At 36.0% G+C, this 15,688-nt stretch overlaps 3 protein-coding genes across 3 annotated transcripts in view; 1 reads left to right on the forward strand and 2 right to left on the reverse strand.

Annotated features, from left to right (window-relative positions):
* The window catches only part of LOC109082618 (C-C motif chemokine 19), a 2,471-nt gene extending 1,989 nt beyond the window's left edge, over positions 1-482 (reverse strand). Inside the window, exon 1 of the mRNA XM_042723084.1 lies at positions 175-482. Coding sequence (XP_042579018.1) covers positions 175-250 — 76 coding nt within the window. The 5' untranslated portion in view covers positions 251-482. The remainder of the gene's footprint in view (positions 1-174) is intronic.
* Positions 483-1,651: 1,169 nt separating this feature from the next.
* On the reverse strand, positions 1,652-2,957 carry LOC109082625 (C-C motif chemokine 3-like). Its single transcript, XM_019097478.2, has 4 exons — positions 2,807-2,957; positions 2,379-2,499; positions 1,991-2,104; positions 1,652-1,813 (listed from the first exon to the last, which is right to left on the reverse strand). The coding sequence occupies exons 1-3, from the start codon at positions 2,898-2,900 to the stop codon at positions 1,999-2,001; spliced, it is 321 nt and encodes a 106-aa protein (XP_018953023.1). The 5' UTR covers positions 2,901-2,957; the 3' UTR covers positions 1,652-1,813; positions 1,991-1,998.
* Positions 2,958-11,373: 8,416 nt separating this feature from the next.
* Positions 11,374-15,378, forward strand: LOC109082606 (ubiquitin-conjugating enzyme E2L 3b). Its single transcript, XM_042723085.1, has 3 exons — positions 11,374-11,527; positions 12,194-12,380; positions 14,197-15,378. The coding sequence occupies exons 1-3, from the start codon at positions 11,459-11,461 to the stop codon at positions 14,349-14,351; spliced, it is 411 nt and encodes a 136-aa protein (XP_042579019.1). The 5' UTR covers positions 11,374-11,458; the 3' UTR covers positions 14,352-15,378.
* Positions 15,379-15,688: the final 310 nt, after the last annotated feature.

Below are 15,688 nucleotides of genomic sequence, written 5' to 3' on the forward strand. Positions count from 1 at the left end.
ACAAATAAATGAACTTTTTTTTCTCTCTGATTACTAACTAGAATCATTAAGTTGTATGATCTGCTATCATATAAGTGAAATGAACAAATAAATGAACAAATAAATCACATCCTCCATGCATTCATGAAGCACATAAACATGATGATGAAGATGAAGAAAGAAAATAAAAAAAACTTACCTGACTGCACCACAGAATAAAATCAACCCCACAGACAAAGAGAATCATGGCAGATATGAGGGCTGAAGCCATGGCAACCGCTACAGGAGTTGAGATGGTGGAACAAGTGTCGTGTTTGTCCTGCTGAAGCAGCTGGAAGATATCTGTCTCTTCTCTAACACTCTCCTCTCACTGCTTCATCACTACCCTGCTTTATAGGACAATCTTAAGTTTCATTTTTACGCATAGTCCCTCCCAGTCCTGTAAAAAAATAAAGTCAAAGGCTGAAAGAGAGTTGACAAAAGGAGGGACAAATTTACAGCACAATGCATCACATTTTCTGTATCTGTTCCTCGCTCTCTTTTTCTCTTCTCCGCATAATCCACATAGAAACTCGCACAGACTCTCACATACTTTCTCATTCAAAGGCCACCAGACTGGCAGATGTTTCGATATGACTGAAGAAGCAGTTCAGATAATCCTGACAAACTGTTAGATCGACTTTGTGATCCTTGTCAGTAAAGAGCTGGGAATTCCACTGGGTGTGTGTATGTGTGTGTGTGATTGGAAAGCAAACAGTGAATTCTGTTGGGTTCTGTTTGATGTCTTTAATGATAGACTGGCTTAATGGCTGTGATATATTATTTAATTAAATGCTTAAATGTGTAGCACTTAGGAATGTAGAGCAAATCTACAAGTTTATTGGTATGAACATGCCTTTCTGTTCAGCACTGCCATTGTGAATTTGAATAAGTCAGGAAATTCCCATGCAATTTCAGGTTGCACACACCTTTTGCACATGTGCCGCTTGTCAAGGACCATCATCACCTTATCTCAAGCGTTTGACATCACAAACATCTGAGGGCAACAGCAAGATTGTGCACGAACATTTTAATATCATAATTTTATTTATCAATCATTAATTGTTTTTTTTAATTCAAATAAATGCTGTTCCTTTAAGCTTTCTATTCATCTAAGAAAACTCACAAAATTGTAACTCTTTTCCAAAAAATATTAAGCAACACAACTGTTTTCAATAATAATAATAAATGTGTTTTAAGCATTTTAGAATGATTTCTGTAGGATTATGAGACACTGATGACTGCATAAATGAAACTGAAAATACATCTCACAATAACACTAATAAATCACAATTTAAAAAATAAACACATAGAAAACAGTTTTTTTCAAATACTAATCTTATTTCACAAAATTACTGCTTGTACTCAATTTTTGACCAAATAAATGCAACCTTGGTGAGCATTTACATACATCCATAAGTGTGAGGTGCTTTAGAATCTAAAGTTTAGATGAAATAATTTCAGTGCACAGGAGATTTAACAAAACAAATTTATTCACATTCTTTAAAAATTCCAGTCACACAAAGTATATGCTAAAAATACAGTCACAGCTCACAGGATAATTCATGCAAATGTGAGACTCATAATTGCTACAGTAAGACAATACAGACAAATATAAACAAATAGCATATCCACAAATATCAACCACAAAGCACTACCAACATCTCAATCACTACAAAATTACTTTGTAAATGTCTTTTAAAAATCACTGTGGCAGTTAATGATCAAGTGTAGTCATTTCCTGTCTTCAGTGTTGCTCAGTGCAGTTAAGAGTGTTAACATGTACGCCTCCCATCTGTGAAGCAGAACACAAAACCAGACTCAGTTTTTGTTATCAGGATCCAGAAAAAGGTTTCAAGGAAGAAGAACTGCACAGCTTCTGCTTATTGTCTGATTTGGCCTTGAAGATGTCTATGAAATGAACTCAGAGAGCAGAACTAAGAGCTTGAAGAGGGGAAGTTTTTGTTTATACCTGTGTTCCTACTGAGGATCTTTTTTCTTCTTGTCTAAGTGTGTGATGATCCTGGTAATCCAGGAGTTTTTCTCAGGTGGAGCGCACAGTTTCTTGTCTTTTTTTGTGATGAATCTATGGGAACAGAAAGAAGGAAACATGCATTAATACAACCCTAGTTTAGAATCAATTAAGTCAAAATTCTTTAAAAAAAAATAAAGCTTCCAAAAGGAGGTTACCATAAAGAACCTTTCGGTGAACAGTTCTTAAAAAGAACACTTTTAGTAGGAAGAGCATTTTACTAATCTAAAGATAATTTTTTCTGTATAAAGAGCCTTTTGTAGTTCCTGGATGTTATACATTTTTCATGGAACCATCAATAACAGTAAAGACCATAAATGATACTCACACAGTAGCTGGAATGGGACAGCCACTCTCTGTGGTTTGTTGAAAGTAGGATGCAACTATCTGTATTGGAATGCGAGTGTCCTTGGTTGTCAGACAACAATCCGCAGCTGTGTCTGAAAAAGCTAAGAGTGAAAGGACAGAATAAACAACACTTCTCACAGGAAACTCCTCTACTATATGCATTTGACCCCATGCAAGAACAAAACTTGGCCTGTTCCTGGGCATTTCTGGACTTACGGGAACTTGCTCCCACAGTATAATTGAATCTTTGAGAAAAGCAAGCCAGCAAAGAAAAAGCTGAGCATGTCTTTTTCTATCTTTAATTATCCTGAGCTACAGCCAGTTCTCAATTCAGAAGAAGTTTCAGTTTGAAATTTTGCAGGATTCTTCTGAGAAGCTGCAAGATGTGTGCCATGAGTTTTTCCTTACCTTCTATGTTGCCCCAGAGGACTGCAGTAATGACCAGGAGAGTTACTGTTGTGGTCTGCATTCTTGTCTTTGTGTTTGGTCGCCAGAAGATCATCAGACAATTGTGCACAGGTGTGACATGCAGGTATCAGGTGCAGGTATTTATACACAAAAAATGTATACATCAAAAAAATGAGCTCAACATTTCACTTTACACACAAGACCCCTTAACCGTACTTGCATCCAACACCTATCTGGTATAAAGGCGATCCGTTTCATTGTCTACTTTATCCATTCCCACAGTTCTCTACTCGGCTTTCTCCATGCCCTATTTCCATGTAGAATCTGTTGTGGAGGGGTTGGCATGACATGATCATTAATGAAGCTCATAAACACCCAACACACCCAAATTCAGCCTGCAACTCTCAGAGGAAAGATTTAAGCGGTCTATTTGTAAGTTGCATAACGGTTGGATGCATCACGAACTTCTGTTTTTTTTTTTTTACAAGAAAAACTATCAATAAATGATTTAATCTGACTTTTCTGCTGCTTCAGCCTTAAGATCAGTTTTTTTTGTTTTTTTTTATTACATGTTTACAAGTAAAAACTGATATTGTCCAGTTTAGCAAATTGAGGGTGAACCTGAAATTAATGTGCAATTTCTTATAGCATGTGAGTATGACTTAATATTGCAGGACTGAATTTGTCTGCAAATCTATCTTAGTTCATAATCTGATTGATATTAATTTCATTCATATGCAAACATTTTTATTTTTTTTTCCAAAAACATTTCTGCTTATTTTTAAATACATCTGAAATGTTTTAATCCCAGATTTTGCATATGGCCCCACGGGTCCGTGTACGCCTCACAATTCGCAATTGTCAGACCATGATATATGGTTGCAAATGCCAAAACTGAATCAAACATCAGTTTGCATTTTTTTTTCAGCAACTCATAAATTAATAATTGCGTTTCTCTCCTTTCAGGTCCTACACAGTGTGAATTACGAAACTATGAAAAAGTTTGAAATTAAACAATTTCTACTTTTTATTCTTACAATTGGGCGTACCATTAGCGCGGGGTGTGCCGCAGACTGTTTCCCAAACCGCTTATCGTGGCTTATGTAGGCTAAAAGATTTTTCATAAACATACAGAGCGGAATAACCGTCTAATATATATCCGCGGTAATGTTTGAACTGTAAAAAGCTATTTGATTATAAATGTTTATAAAATATTTGCATATAGGTTTTTTTCAGCAGGCTACAACATTATCAATGAATGTCTGTTAATAATCGCCAATTCCAAAGTCCCGCAAAGACTGTGGCAGACAGCAACAAGACACGGTGTGGAAAGTGGCAGCTGAGCATTACAATTTTACTGTAAAATGTTTTTCAAATTTAGCTTTTACAGTTCTAACATTACCCTGAGGTGTATATATAGGGGAAGTCGTGGCCTAATGGTAGAGAGAGAGTTTAACTCCTAACCCGTAAGGTTGTGGGTGTGAGATTCGGGCCAGCAATACCATCACTGGAGGTGATCCTGTGAGCAAGGCACTGAACCCCCTTAACTGACTCCCCGGGCCAAAACAGTATAAATGGCTGCCCACTGCTCCGCGGTGTGTGTTCACTGCGTGTGTGTGTGCCCTTTGGGATGGGTTAAATGCAGAAAACGAATTCGGAGTAGGCTGCGGGTCACCATACTTGGCTGTATTGCACTTCACTTATATGTGGACGGATTTCTCGCGGGCTGAGTGCTTTATGAATAAAAGCTTTTAGCTCATTTTAAATGAATGTTTATTGAGGTTGGTCATTTAAAAAAACTGTTGTATCGTATAAGACCACGTTAAACGTTGTCATTGGGAGGAAAAAACGCTTTAACGCGCAATAAAACGTGCTATGCTCCCTAATTCTGGACTCACCTGTTTGTCTGATATATTATATGCGTTATTAATAATGTGTTTACTGAACGCCTTTAAAACACAGTGTTAATTAAGCCACGTTACGCGTTTTTTAGACTGTCCACCGGTGGTTGGTTGTGTGTGTGATAGTTGGGAGGAAATCGCTTAACGGGAAAAATTGAGCGTGGCTCTAATGCTTGTGTCGTTAAATAGTAGGCTTTTGTTTATTAATAAGATGTATGCTTTGCTTTTTTTTTATTCACTGTCTTGATGCATGCCATAAGGCCATACGCCATAGCATTTTCTAATAATGGATTTCACAGGGAGGAGGAAAGGCGATTATACTTTGAGACTTTGCGGGGGTCGCGTTTATATTACGGTCAACATTAGTATACAGTAGGAAACATTAATAAGGTGTAGTATACGGCGAATTTAGCTGTACTTTTACACACGTCCTTCCTTCCATTAAACCTATGGGAGGATAACAGTTTAGCGATGTTAGCAATCATATTCTTTCTGCTCCTGTAACCTTTTCCCCTTCCGTATATATTTTCCGCCCCTCTTTCCCCTTTATACATCTATTACTACATTCGTATTCATAAATTATACAGAGTTTGTGCTTTTTTAATTTATAGACCACTGTCTTGTCTTCGTTCCGCACTGAGCCACGGATTTTTTTAGGTTTTCAGGGGGGCACATAAACACAAGTGCAATTTAGCGCCCTTTGCTTCATCTTATGGGTATTATTCTGCTTGTCTGTATAATAGAGTCCTACATGTTTATGCGGTGAAGGTGGGTCTCACAGTGTCAAGCTTAGTAGGATTAACGTTAAGCCATGTTAAGCGTTTGTGAAACAGTCTGCGGCACACCCCCGCGCTAATGGTACAGCCCACAGCCCAAATTGTAAGATAAAAGAACAGAAAATTGTTTAGATTTCACATTTTTCAAATTTCTTAAGTCACAATTTAGCAGAAGTAAAATTGAAAAAACGGAAAGAAAATGGCAATTGTTAATTAATGAAGTAGCTGAAAAAAAAAGAAAAAATAATGTTTGGTTTCATTTTTTTTTTATTTTTGCATTTGCTCCATGTTGTCTGAAAATTTAATTGTGAAGCGTTACACGGATCCACCCCTGTATTTCAATTTAGCATACTCTTAAAATGTCTATTTCTTAAAATTCAATTTAAACCCTCTTAGAAACTGATGGACAAAATTCATTTTCCCAAATTTGTGTAAAATATCTTTAGCGGAGACAGAAATAATTGTGCATAATCTAGACCTTTCCAAAGTTCCTGTTCAACAAAAGCGTGTTAAAGTATCCAGCATGTCAGTCTCTTAATAATGAATCGTTCTGATGTCTTTTGATATCAGACGCTTGGAAAAGATCAAGGGTGTGTGTTTTTCCGTGAAGCAACAACGCAAGCAGCCTCACTTTGTGGAAAAGACTAAGGGGAATGTGCAATTACATTTCAGCACTGACCTGAGCTCACCTGCTAAGATGAAAAGGTGCACTATTTGCTTAATTTTCAAAAGAACAGCCATCACTCCCATACATATGCACTACTCAGTTTCGTTTTTAAAAGAAGCAAACTTGGCCGCAATGTAACTTTACCGCCTCTGATTACCCCATAGCTTTCCAAAAACAACATAGTCTTTTCATGACCAATCACCTATCATTTTTCATCGCCAGAATTGAAACAAAAATAATTTGCTATGAAGTTTTAAAAGGTTGTTTTACTCGTAACATCCCAAAAAAAATGCAAGTGTGTTAAATCATCACACAGCACCATAATATTTTTAAATTTATCTTTTAGAATACTTTTGATTAAACCTATTTACAGTTATGGTTAAGCAAATTGAATCAAAACACACCATAGCGTTTAAGAAAAACATCAAAGGACAGAATTGTGCGACAATTGATTTCAGCACTGACAATATATTGGAAAGTTGATCTTAGAGTGGGTGTTCAGCAGAATAATGTGGAGTGATTAATCACGGATCAAACCCGCGTTGTATGGTGATGGCAACCAGAGCTGGTGTCTTTTGAATTGATCTGAATGCACCTACCACAGTGATCTGGTACTGGGTGGGCTGTTCACTGTGAAAAGTCACTATTGGTATAAGAGAATATTGCAGAATGGCTTGCTTCTCACAGCTGAAAAGTTGTTATCTAATGAGGAAATGACAGATTGTTATTTACCAACAAGAACATGCTCCTGCCCCACACTGCAAAGCGATAACCAAAGAAGCGGTCTGGAAAACAAGTCTACCAGGCTCCGTTTTGGCCTGGTTGAGGCCTTCCAGATTTAAACCCTTGAAAAAATATTTGGTCTCACATTAAACTCCAACTAACTAGGAGACATTTTTTAACTACTAACTGTCTGAAGCCATCAACATCGAGTGGGATAATACTGACTCTTCTTCGTAACAAAAGTAAGCTGCCAAGTTTTCCCACTGGCATATAAAACTTTTATAAAAATAAAGGAAAAATGATATCCTGTACTAAAATTACAATTATCTACAGTATTTTTGCAATTCTTGCCAATTTCCTGACCACTGGGTTTTGGTTTCAAATGTTCAAATGTGCACCTATAAAAGCTAAATATTTATCAGTTTTTTGACTATGTTGGCCATTTTTTTTTGCCCAGGAGTGTACCTCATATGCGAGTACAATCATTGTTTTCCATTGTTTCACCCCATCACCATTTATTCTTTGCTCTTTTAAGCAATAGCTATCTGCAAACCCGTGTGGATATAGCTAGATATATGGAGAAAATGTGAACCCTTTGCAACTGACAGGGTCACACTTGTCCCCCCCAAAGATTGTAAAGGCACGTATGTGTGAGAACATAGTTTCAAAAGACCCCCATTCATGAAACACACACGTAGACAGCAAATTTTTCGTGGTGGCAGGGTTCATAAATCCCAAAACGCTTTTTTGTTTTATGTACAAGCTATTTACACACAACAACAAATCCCTTCCACGCATGTTCAGGCAAAGGCAAATGGCAAGCACCGTAAATTAAATCCTTGAAAACTAGACAAAGTAGACGTATTCTTTTTCCAATATTAAGATCTTCCTGACTTGACTTTATTGCGCACAATCCATCAATACCAAGCAAATAGCAGCAAACCAATGCAATCTGGAGAACCCTCACCCATTCTCCAACTCCACTAGCAGTTAAAATGTGTGTGACTGCTTCCTGACAAGCACTGCGCCCAATCAATGCCAGTACCGCGCAGCTCGCCGACCGTTGAGACGGCCAAAAAGCGTGTGTGGGCGCGACCACACCTTGTGCATGCATTATAAATAAATAATAAAATCCACAGTGCACATGAATCAACAAAAGTACTTTCACTAGGAGTAAAAGGACCCTCAGTGGTTTTCTCAGTGATACAGTGTTGGAAGGGGGAAAAGGTGGGGGCAAAATTGCCAGTAATTTCAGGAGCAATAACGCCAACCAAGACCACTCACAAACCCACAAAGGCTCATAGAAAACCCCGAATTTGAATTTTGCTTGCGAAACAGCCTTGAACTGCACAGACAATGAAATAGGATTTAAAATGATTTTCGCAGTTGAAAAAATTGAACCAATTTAGTGAGCACATTAAATATTTGAAAGCTTTGCAAGGTTCCGGAGAGCAACAAGCTGGATAACAGTTTCACATAGTTTTGAGGAAGTTTATAGCAGAGTTAAGGCTAAACACAACTACGCTGTTTCTATTGTTGTTTTAACTGTTTGTGAAGTTTCACTACAATTTCTGTTCTGACTGGAACCTTGCTACATCAAACCTCTTTTTCTAGGGGGACTACATTTGAGCTCAAATCCACAATAAGAGATTCTCTTGAAATAATCATCAGCTATTAAATGTGATTAAGCTGACTGGTTAAATATTAAATGTTTTTTCATTGAATTTGTGGGCTAAAAGGTCTCTGACGCTGCGTTTGCTACATTGGTGCTCTAAAGGCTCATCTTTAAGATTTTAAGTTATAGGAGCAATTATTGAACCAGTTACAAGCCCAAACTGCCTGAAGCAGGTCCTTTCTGCAAGGGAATTGAAAATACCGGTATTGTTATTGAAATTTAGGTCGAGATCCTTATATTTCAGAGACATATATTTTTGACAGGTGTTTTTCCTTGGCAATTGTACACCTGTGTTTACATGTAATGACTCCTTTCAGATTAAGAGAGTCTCACTAAAGTGACTTGCTCTTTAAATCAAATCGCATGCATTTTGCTATATTTAAAGTATTAAGCCCAATTAGTGTAAACATTTTGGAATGCTGAACACAGCAAAGTGGACACAAGACATGTTGTTGTTTTCCCATCTGTAACAGCCCATCTTTACCTGTAAGTGCTAGGAGGAGGGTAAGCCAAAAGTCTGATCAAGTTGTTGTCAGTCATGCGGTTTACTAGGAAACCATGGGAGCATGACCAGCTTGCGTTTTATCTGGTCCTTAGTCTGGGAAGCATGTTTGGCAATAAAGTATAGGCTCTCCTGTATGTCAAGAAAAGATTAAATAATTCAAACAAACCAAAACCACACGAACAAAACCACAAATGCACACTTAATTTGGCGATGCACACAAACAGCACGATGATGTACAGGCTCCATGCAGACGTCCTTCTGTAGAATCATTTCAGCTCTATCTGTATTTGGATTTTTCTCGCATCTTTAGATGTTTTAGAAAATACTCAAGTGCAAACTTAATGTAATGTTTTTCAGGCATCTATTGGCATGTTATTTAAAATTAAATGAAAATTGATTTCTAGTTTAAATTTGTATTTATTGCAATTGCTAACTTTTACAACATAGGCATTGTTTGACATATTTAAGTAAGACGTTAAGTGCATTTCATATGTAATCTCATACATGCTTCTATTGCCTTTAAATTGGTTAGAAACCATATCACTGTCATAATAATACTGACAAGCATTTATTGATAAACTAAAATATGGCTTGTAGCCATTTTATATTTACAGTTATACCTCATATATTAAAACACAAAGGGAAGACTATTTTCATAAAAAAAAACAAAAAAACATAACAAAAACCACATAACACAAGGTAGACGTACAAACCTCATACTTTTTATATCGCAAAATGAAAAACCACATACGACGACGCGATGGGGGTTTAAACATAAAGTCTAGCTCGCGGAAAAGGCGATTTGATCGCTCACTGGTGCTTGATCGGCGCTGGTACGAGCGGTTCTCTCACTCGATGACTCGGCTCGCTTCGCGTTTCCAAACATGAAGGAGGAAAAGCGCCGGCGGAGGCCGCGGGACTCTTGAACAGGGTTTTGGGGTCGAGATAAGAGAGATAGAGGCTCAAAAGACACGTTAGTGCAGGCTTCAGTGTTTTATCAAGTACTTTCATTCATTGTCAGTGAGTGAGTGACAGGAATATAACGCGCGCGAGTCTAACGCGACGAGTTCCGTCACAGCGGATTCGGTTGATTCAAACAAATCTGAATCATCTGTATACAATAACTATAAACTAATCGACTGTTATAAGAACCAATCGATGTTTTTTAAGCGAATAATGCTGTTTTGACCCTGCTGCAGTGACGTTAGACGTGTCTCAGAGGGACCAAACCGGCCACATCTATCAAATATACACGTCTTTTTACATTTAAAAGCTTGAAATAACACAAATAAGTAGAATGCTGCTTAAATAAGACGGTTTCGTAAGCTCCAGGTGGTTAGCCGTAGTAACGCCCTTGATAAAAAAAATAATAATGAAACGAAACCGTAAGTGTGTTCGCAAGCTTTCGCTTTATAAACTTCCGTCTCGTCGAAGTCGCCTCGTTTACAACTCGCGAATAACCTGCATTTAGCCACCTAGATGTGTCTGACCAACGCTTTTTGTAGGTCAGCCTCTCTGAATTGTCGTGTATTTGAGGTTTGAGGGTGTTTATGTACAGTTAGTGGACGTGTTGTCTGTCACAGTGATCATTTGAACGAGTTTACTTCCTTGTTAGATAAGAATGGGTGTAAATGTCAGACAGCTCTCAGTGGAAATAGAAGGAAACAGGTTATCCTTGCAGGGCACTAAAAACACACCCTTTTACTATACTATAGTGAACATGTAGTTGCTGATGTCTGATTTAACACAGTAAGGACTCTTGAAAATAGTATAATGAAAATAGTCAACAAATTTGATTATAAAATTCAGATAATAACTTTAAAATTGTCTTTTTATCTGATCAGGGAACACGTTTGGTAAAAAATGTCATGCACTGTAAGTCGCTTTGGATAAAAGTGTCTGCTAAATGCATAAATGTAAATGTGATGATCAGTCAAAGGAATAATTGACAGATTAATCAAGTATCAATTAATCATTGTTTACGTAGTTCCTATGTGAGACTAAATATTAATCATAAACGGCACATGTTAGAGCAATTATTGAATATGAAACTACATGCACTTTGGATATTTAAGGTGTGGTTTGTTTTCGTTGTACTTCAGGTCAGTTATTTACAGTAAGCTGCTGAGCACAGGGTCATATCTCCAACTCATTAGGTCAAGACCTGGCTCACGTTACATTTGGGAATGATGTCTTGTCCATGATAAATATACATAGGAGGACTTGGCCAATGGTGTATACTGTTATTCCTAATTCATTTCTTTGGGCTTTGTAATTGCCTAATTATTGGCCATTGTGCTGTTAGGAGAGATTGTTTTAGCATAAGCTAAATAAGAAATAGTGTCTAATGCATCCTTGTTTCTAACCCTTTTTATCAGGAGCTTGAAGAAATCCGCAAATCTGGGATGAAAAACTTCCGTAACATTCAAGTCGATGAATCAAACATATTGACATGGCAAGGTCTCATTGTTCCAGTAAGTGTTTAGTAAATGCCCATACATCTTTCATGAATTGTTTACATGTTAATTGCATATGCGTAAAGTATACAGACAAGGAATTGTATGTTTTAACAACTTTAGGATTTGGAAATAAAATTCTGATATTTATATTTGCACGTGAAATTCTGTAATTATACTAAAACACAGACCAAAGTTGGCCTGTGGCCACCTGTTTTATTTTTGTGGGGGGAAGCATATCTTATTTTCATTGTTTGGGTTTTTTTTTTTACATTTTTGAAATTATTTTTGCATTGTAATTAGCATTTTTGCAAATATAGAGAATGTAGGTGAAATTTTTTTTTTTTTCAAAGTTTTATGTTTTAATACATTGCTGTTGAATAAAGTGAGACATTTACTTCCAGTCGACAGCTTTCATTCAAGTTTGATTTTTGGAACTTCGTAGTAAACAATTTGGGCACCTCTGTACTGAAAAACATTGCTTAAATTTTAATTTTGAACAGATTTCTTGTGGACTTTAGAGTTAGACTGCATTTAGACCTACACTATATCCATGCATCAGCTACATGTGATCTCATACCTCATGCATTCACGCTTCTGTCCTGATTTCAACACTGATTTGTTTGTAATTATATACATTATAGACTGAGCTGCGTTCACCTCATTTACCTCATTCTCCCACAGGACAACCCTCCATACGACAAAGGGGCGTTCAGGATCGAGATCATCTTCCCTGCAGAATACCATTTCAAACCACCCAAGATCACGTTCAAAACGAAGATCTACCACCCCAACATTGACGAGAAGGGACAGGTCTGCCTGCCTGTCATTAGTGCAGAGAACTGGAAACCAGCCACCAAAACTGACCAAGGTGAGCTGCGCTGCAGTTGTTGCAGTATGCCTGAAACCGCCACATGACTCAGACTGCTAAAGCTTGGTTGATCCTGGTGCATAAACACACTCGTTCTGGTCACTTCATGATATAGAAATCATGAACAAATATAAGGCTTTGTGATGATGTTTGTGTTTACTGTCCATCTGTTTATATAGTAGGCAACACCCTTTATTTCTTTATTCAGATTTATTTTGATTAATCTTTTTTTTGGTTTGTTTTATAAAGATGAAGGCCATTTCGTTATCTCTGATTTAATTACAGGAATGATTTAACGCTGAATTTAATAAAACAATACATCAGTAGAAATCTGAAAATACACTACCATTCAAAAGTTTGGGGCCAGTAAGATTTTTTTTTTAAAGAAATGTTCATTTTATTCAGTAGGGATCCATTAAATTGGACAAGTGTCAGAAAAGTCATTTATTAGAGATAAAATATCTCTTTTGGACTTTTATTCATCCAAGAAGATGCATCTCAGTTGCCAAAAAAATATTAAGCAGCTTAACTGTTTTCTACTTTAATAATAAGAAATGATTTTTGGGATCATGTGACACTGAAGACTGGAGTAATGGTTGCTGAAAATTCAGGTTTCATATCACGAGAATAAATTATATTTTAAAATAATATTAAAATAAAAAAGAGTTTAAGTTGTAATAATATTTGACAACATTTCAATTTTTAATAAAACTTGACAACATTGCATTTTTTAGACACTATCCACTATCCCAACAGTTGTTAGTTACTGTCCACGTCTCAAGGAACAGATGCATTCAAACAATCTTTCAACATGAATGCCATCATTTATTTACATGTTGGTAACAAGAATGCCTTTTTTAAACAAATTGTAACATGCAGCAATCTCTAGGGGAATATTAACTACCCAAACATAACACAGATTCATAAAACCATAAAAAGTTACGTGAAGTAAATGTTAACAGAAATAAAATATTTTAAAAAGTCATTTAAAATGTTTTAATGTAACTAGTTCCCAAGACATTTTTCATTTTCATTTAGTTTAACTTAATGTACTAAAATAACTAAAATGGAAATAAAAAAACAATTAAAAAAAACTGAATGGATGGAAAGACTATTAAACATAACATTACTATTTAATTACTAAAATGTAAAAAAAAAAAATATATATATATATATATATTATAAAAATAAAAACTAATTCAAACTCTTATTAAAAACTATAATAGTATCTAATTAATACTAAAATAACACTGGATAGTCTTTTTTTATTCTGATTTGTTTTTCATAAAGATGAAGGCTATTTTAGGGTTATTTTAAGTTTACTAAAACTGGAAAAATGCATTTTTGTTACTTGAAATAAAACAAATGTTAACTGAAATAAAATATAAACGTTTCCAATGCAGCATATCTCTTAATGTACTAAAATAACTTAAACTAAAATAAAAATTTATGTAAAATTAGTGTCAATTAATGAAAACAAAAAATTTAATTAAAAAAAATTATGTAATAAATAAAACCACTAAAATGACAGACACAACAAAATTACTAAAATTTTCAAATTTAAAATAGGAAAAAAACCTGAATCAAAATATGAATAAAAACTATATTATATTATAGTTCTCTATATAGTTCTCTCACTAAACTATAGGTTTGATTTAAAGCTTAAGAGTTTATTAGAACTATGAAAAAATTATGTATAAAAATAAACTGTAATAAGAACAGTATATATATTTAGTATTAATAGTTAATAATTCTTTTTTTGTTGTTGTTATTGTAACCAATGATAATGTGGATTCTTTTCCCGTTCTTCTTACAGTAATTCAGTCGCTCATTGCCCTGGTGAACGACCCACAGCCAGAACACCCTCTGAGGGCTGACCTAGCAGAAGAATACTCAAAAGACCGTAAAAAATTCTTTAAGAATGCAGAAGAGTTTACAAAGAAACACGGCGAAAAGCGGCCAGTGGACTAACAATACCAGACAAGTGTGTAGCCCCAGACCCCTCCTACTCCTCTGATCCTCTTCCCCTCGCTCTACTACCTTCCTCCCGACTCCCAAATGATATCCTCTATCCCTCCATCCCTCCCTCCCTCCCATCCGCTTTCCCTCCTTCTCCTCTCCTTTCCACGTGTCACTCTAGTTGAGCTGGAGAAGTACAGCGCAGCTGCAGCCTCCGCCTTGAAGCAGGACGCCGCAAGGACATCCGATCTGAGTTTCTGGTGTTAGCTTGAGGCCCTTACTAACTTCTTGTTTATTTTTCTTTCTCAAGTTCGAAAGCATCACAATTTGGTTAGAGGCTAACTTAAGACAAAGAAGTTGGAAATTGTACAGGGTGTTTCAGTGATAAATGCTGTTTGACCCTTTTGTAATGAGAAAATGTATCATTGCATTATTACACAAAACTTTCAAAAATTACTTTTGGAAGTGACAGTTCATTTAAAACAAAGATGGATTGTTATTTATCATGTATATTATTATTATTATGTTGTTGTTCCCTCTTCTTACATTTGTGCGCTTTGATTTCTACAAAACAAAAAGGAGATATTAAGGAGAAATGGAGGTTACGGAGCTGGAGGATTTCAGTGACGGCGATAGATTATTTCATATAACCTTTTTACTTTAACTGCACTTGTTGGGTTGCACGGGATGCCTTAAGAACAGGCTACTTTCAACCCTTTACCAAGCCTCAAATTGGCAAAACCACTGTAAAGTCAGTAACAAAGGCGGCTTAGGAGCCCATATTGCTATAAAATGTTTGTTTCACAAATGAAAATAGGAAGGATGAAAACAATGCTCTTTGTGTGAGTGAACGTAAATTCCATGATGATTGCTAATTTTAAACATCTCTTTTAACATGTTTCATAGGAAATTCTTGTATATTGTTGATTATTTGGGTTTAATCATGGATATGGCCCCTAGATTTACAGAGATGTACGCTACTGAGAATTATTATTCCTATTTTCTCCCGACACAGAATAAACGCAGTAGTTGACCGTGAGTTTTCAAGAACATTCTCTACAGTTTCTTTAAAGTATATCATTTTAGTCTTTCAAATTCCATCTTAAGTGGTATTTTACTCCACTCTTTATAATGCAAAGAGGTTCTGCGGGCTTTCTCTATAGTTCAAGATATTTCAGTAATATTTGCTTATGCATTTGGGTTAAGTTTCTGGCAGAATGCCTCAAATAAGCCCAAGTGTTTTCTTCTATTGTTAAAAACTTATTTTCATGCAGTGTCAGACTTTAAAAATGCTCCACCAAAATAAAATAAAAAGGAAAGCCAAGCGATGTTATACTCAAACATTGGCT

This window comes from Cyprinus carpio, chromosome B5 (assembly GCF_018340385.1).
Source record: "Cyprinus carpio isolate SPL01 chromosome B5, ASM1834038v1, whole genome shotgun sequence".
Taxonomy (NCBI): domain Eukaryota; kingdom Metazoa; phylum Chordata; class Actinopteri; order Cypriniformes; family Cyprinidae; genus Cyprinus; species Cyprinus carpio.

Coding starts and splice junctions, on each gene's coding strand:
- LOC109082625 (XM_019097478.2), bottom strand. CDS start 2,900: ATGATCTTCTGGCGACCAAACACAAAGACAAGAATGCAGACCACAACA. Junction 2,500..2,806: donor CCTCTGGGGCAACATAGAAG/GTAAGGAAAAAC, acceptor TTTCACTCTTAG/CTTTTTCAGACACAGCTGCG. Junction 2,105..2,378: donor TGTCCCATTCCAGCTACTGT/GTGAGTATCATT, acceptor CTGTTCCCATAG/ATTCATCACAAAAAAAGACA.
- LOC109082606 (XM_042723085.1), top strand. CDS start 11,459: ATGAAAAACTTCCGTAACATTCAAGTCGATGAATCAAACATATTGACA. Junction 11,528..12,193: donor GGCAAGGTCTCATTGTTCCA/GTAAGTGTTTAG, acceptor ATTCTCCCACAG/GACAACCCTCCATACGACAA. Junction 12,381..14,196: donor AGCCACCAAAACTGACCAAG/GTGAGCTGCGCT, acceptor TTCTTCTTACAG/TAATTCAGTCGCTCATTGCC.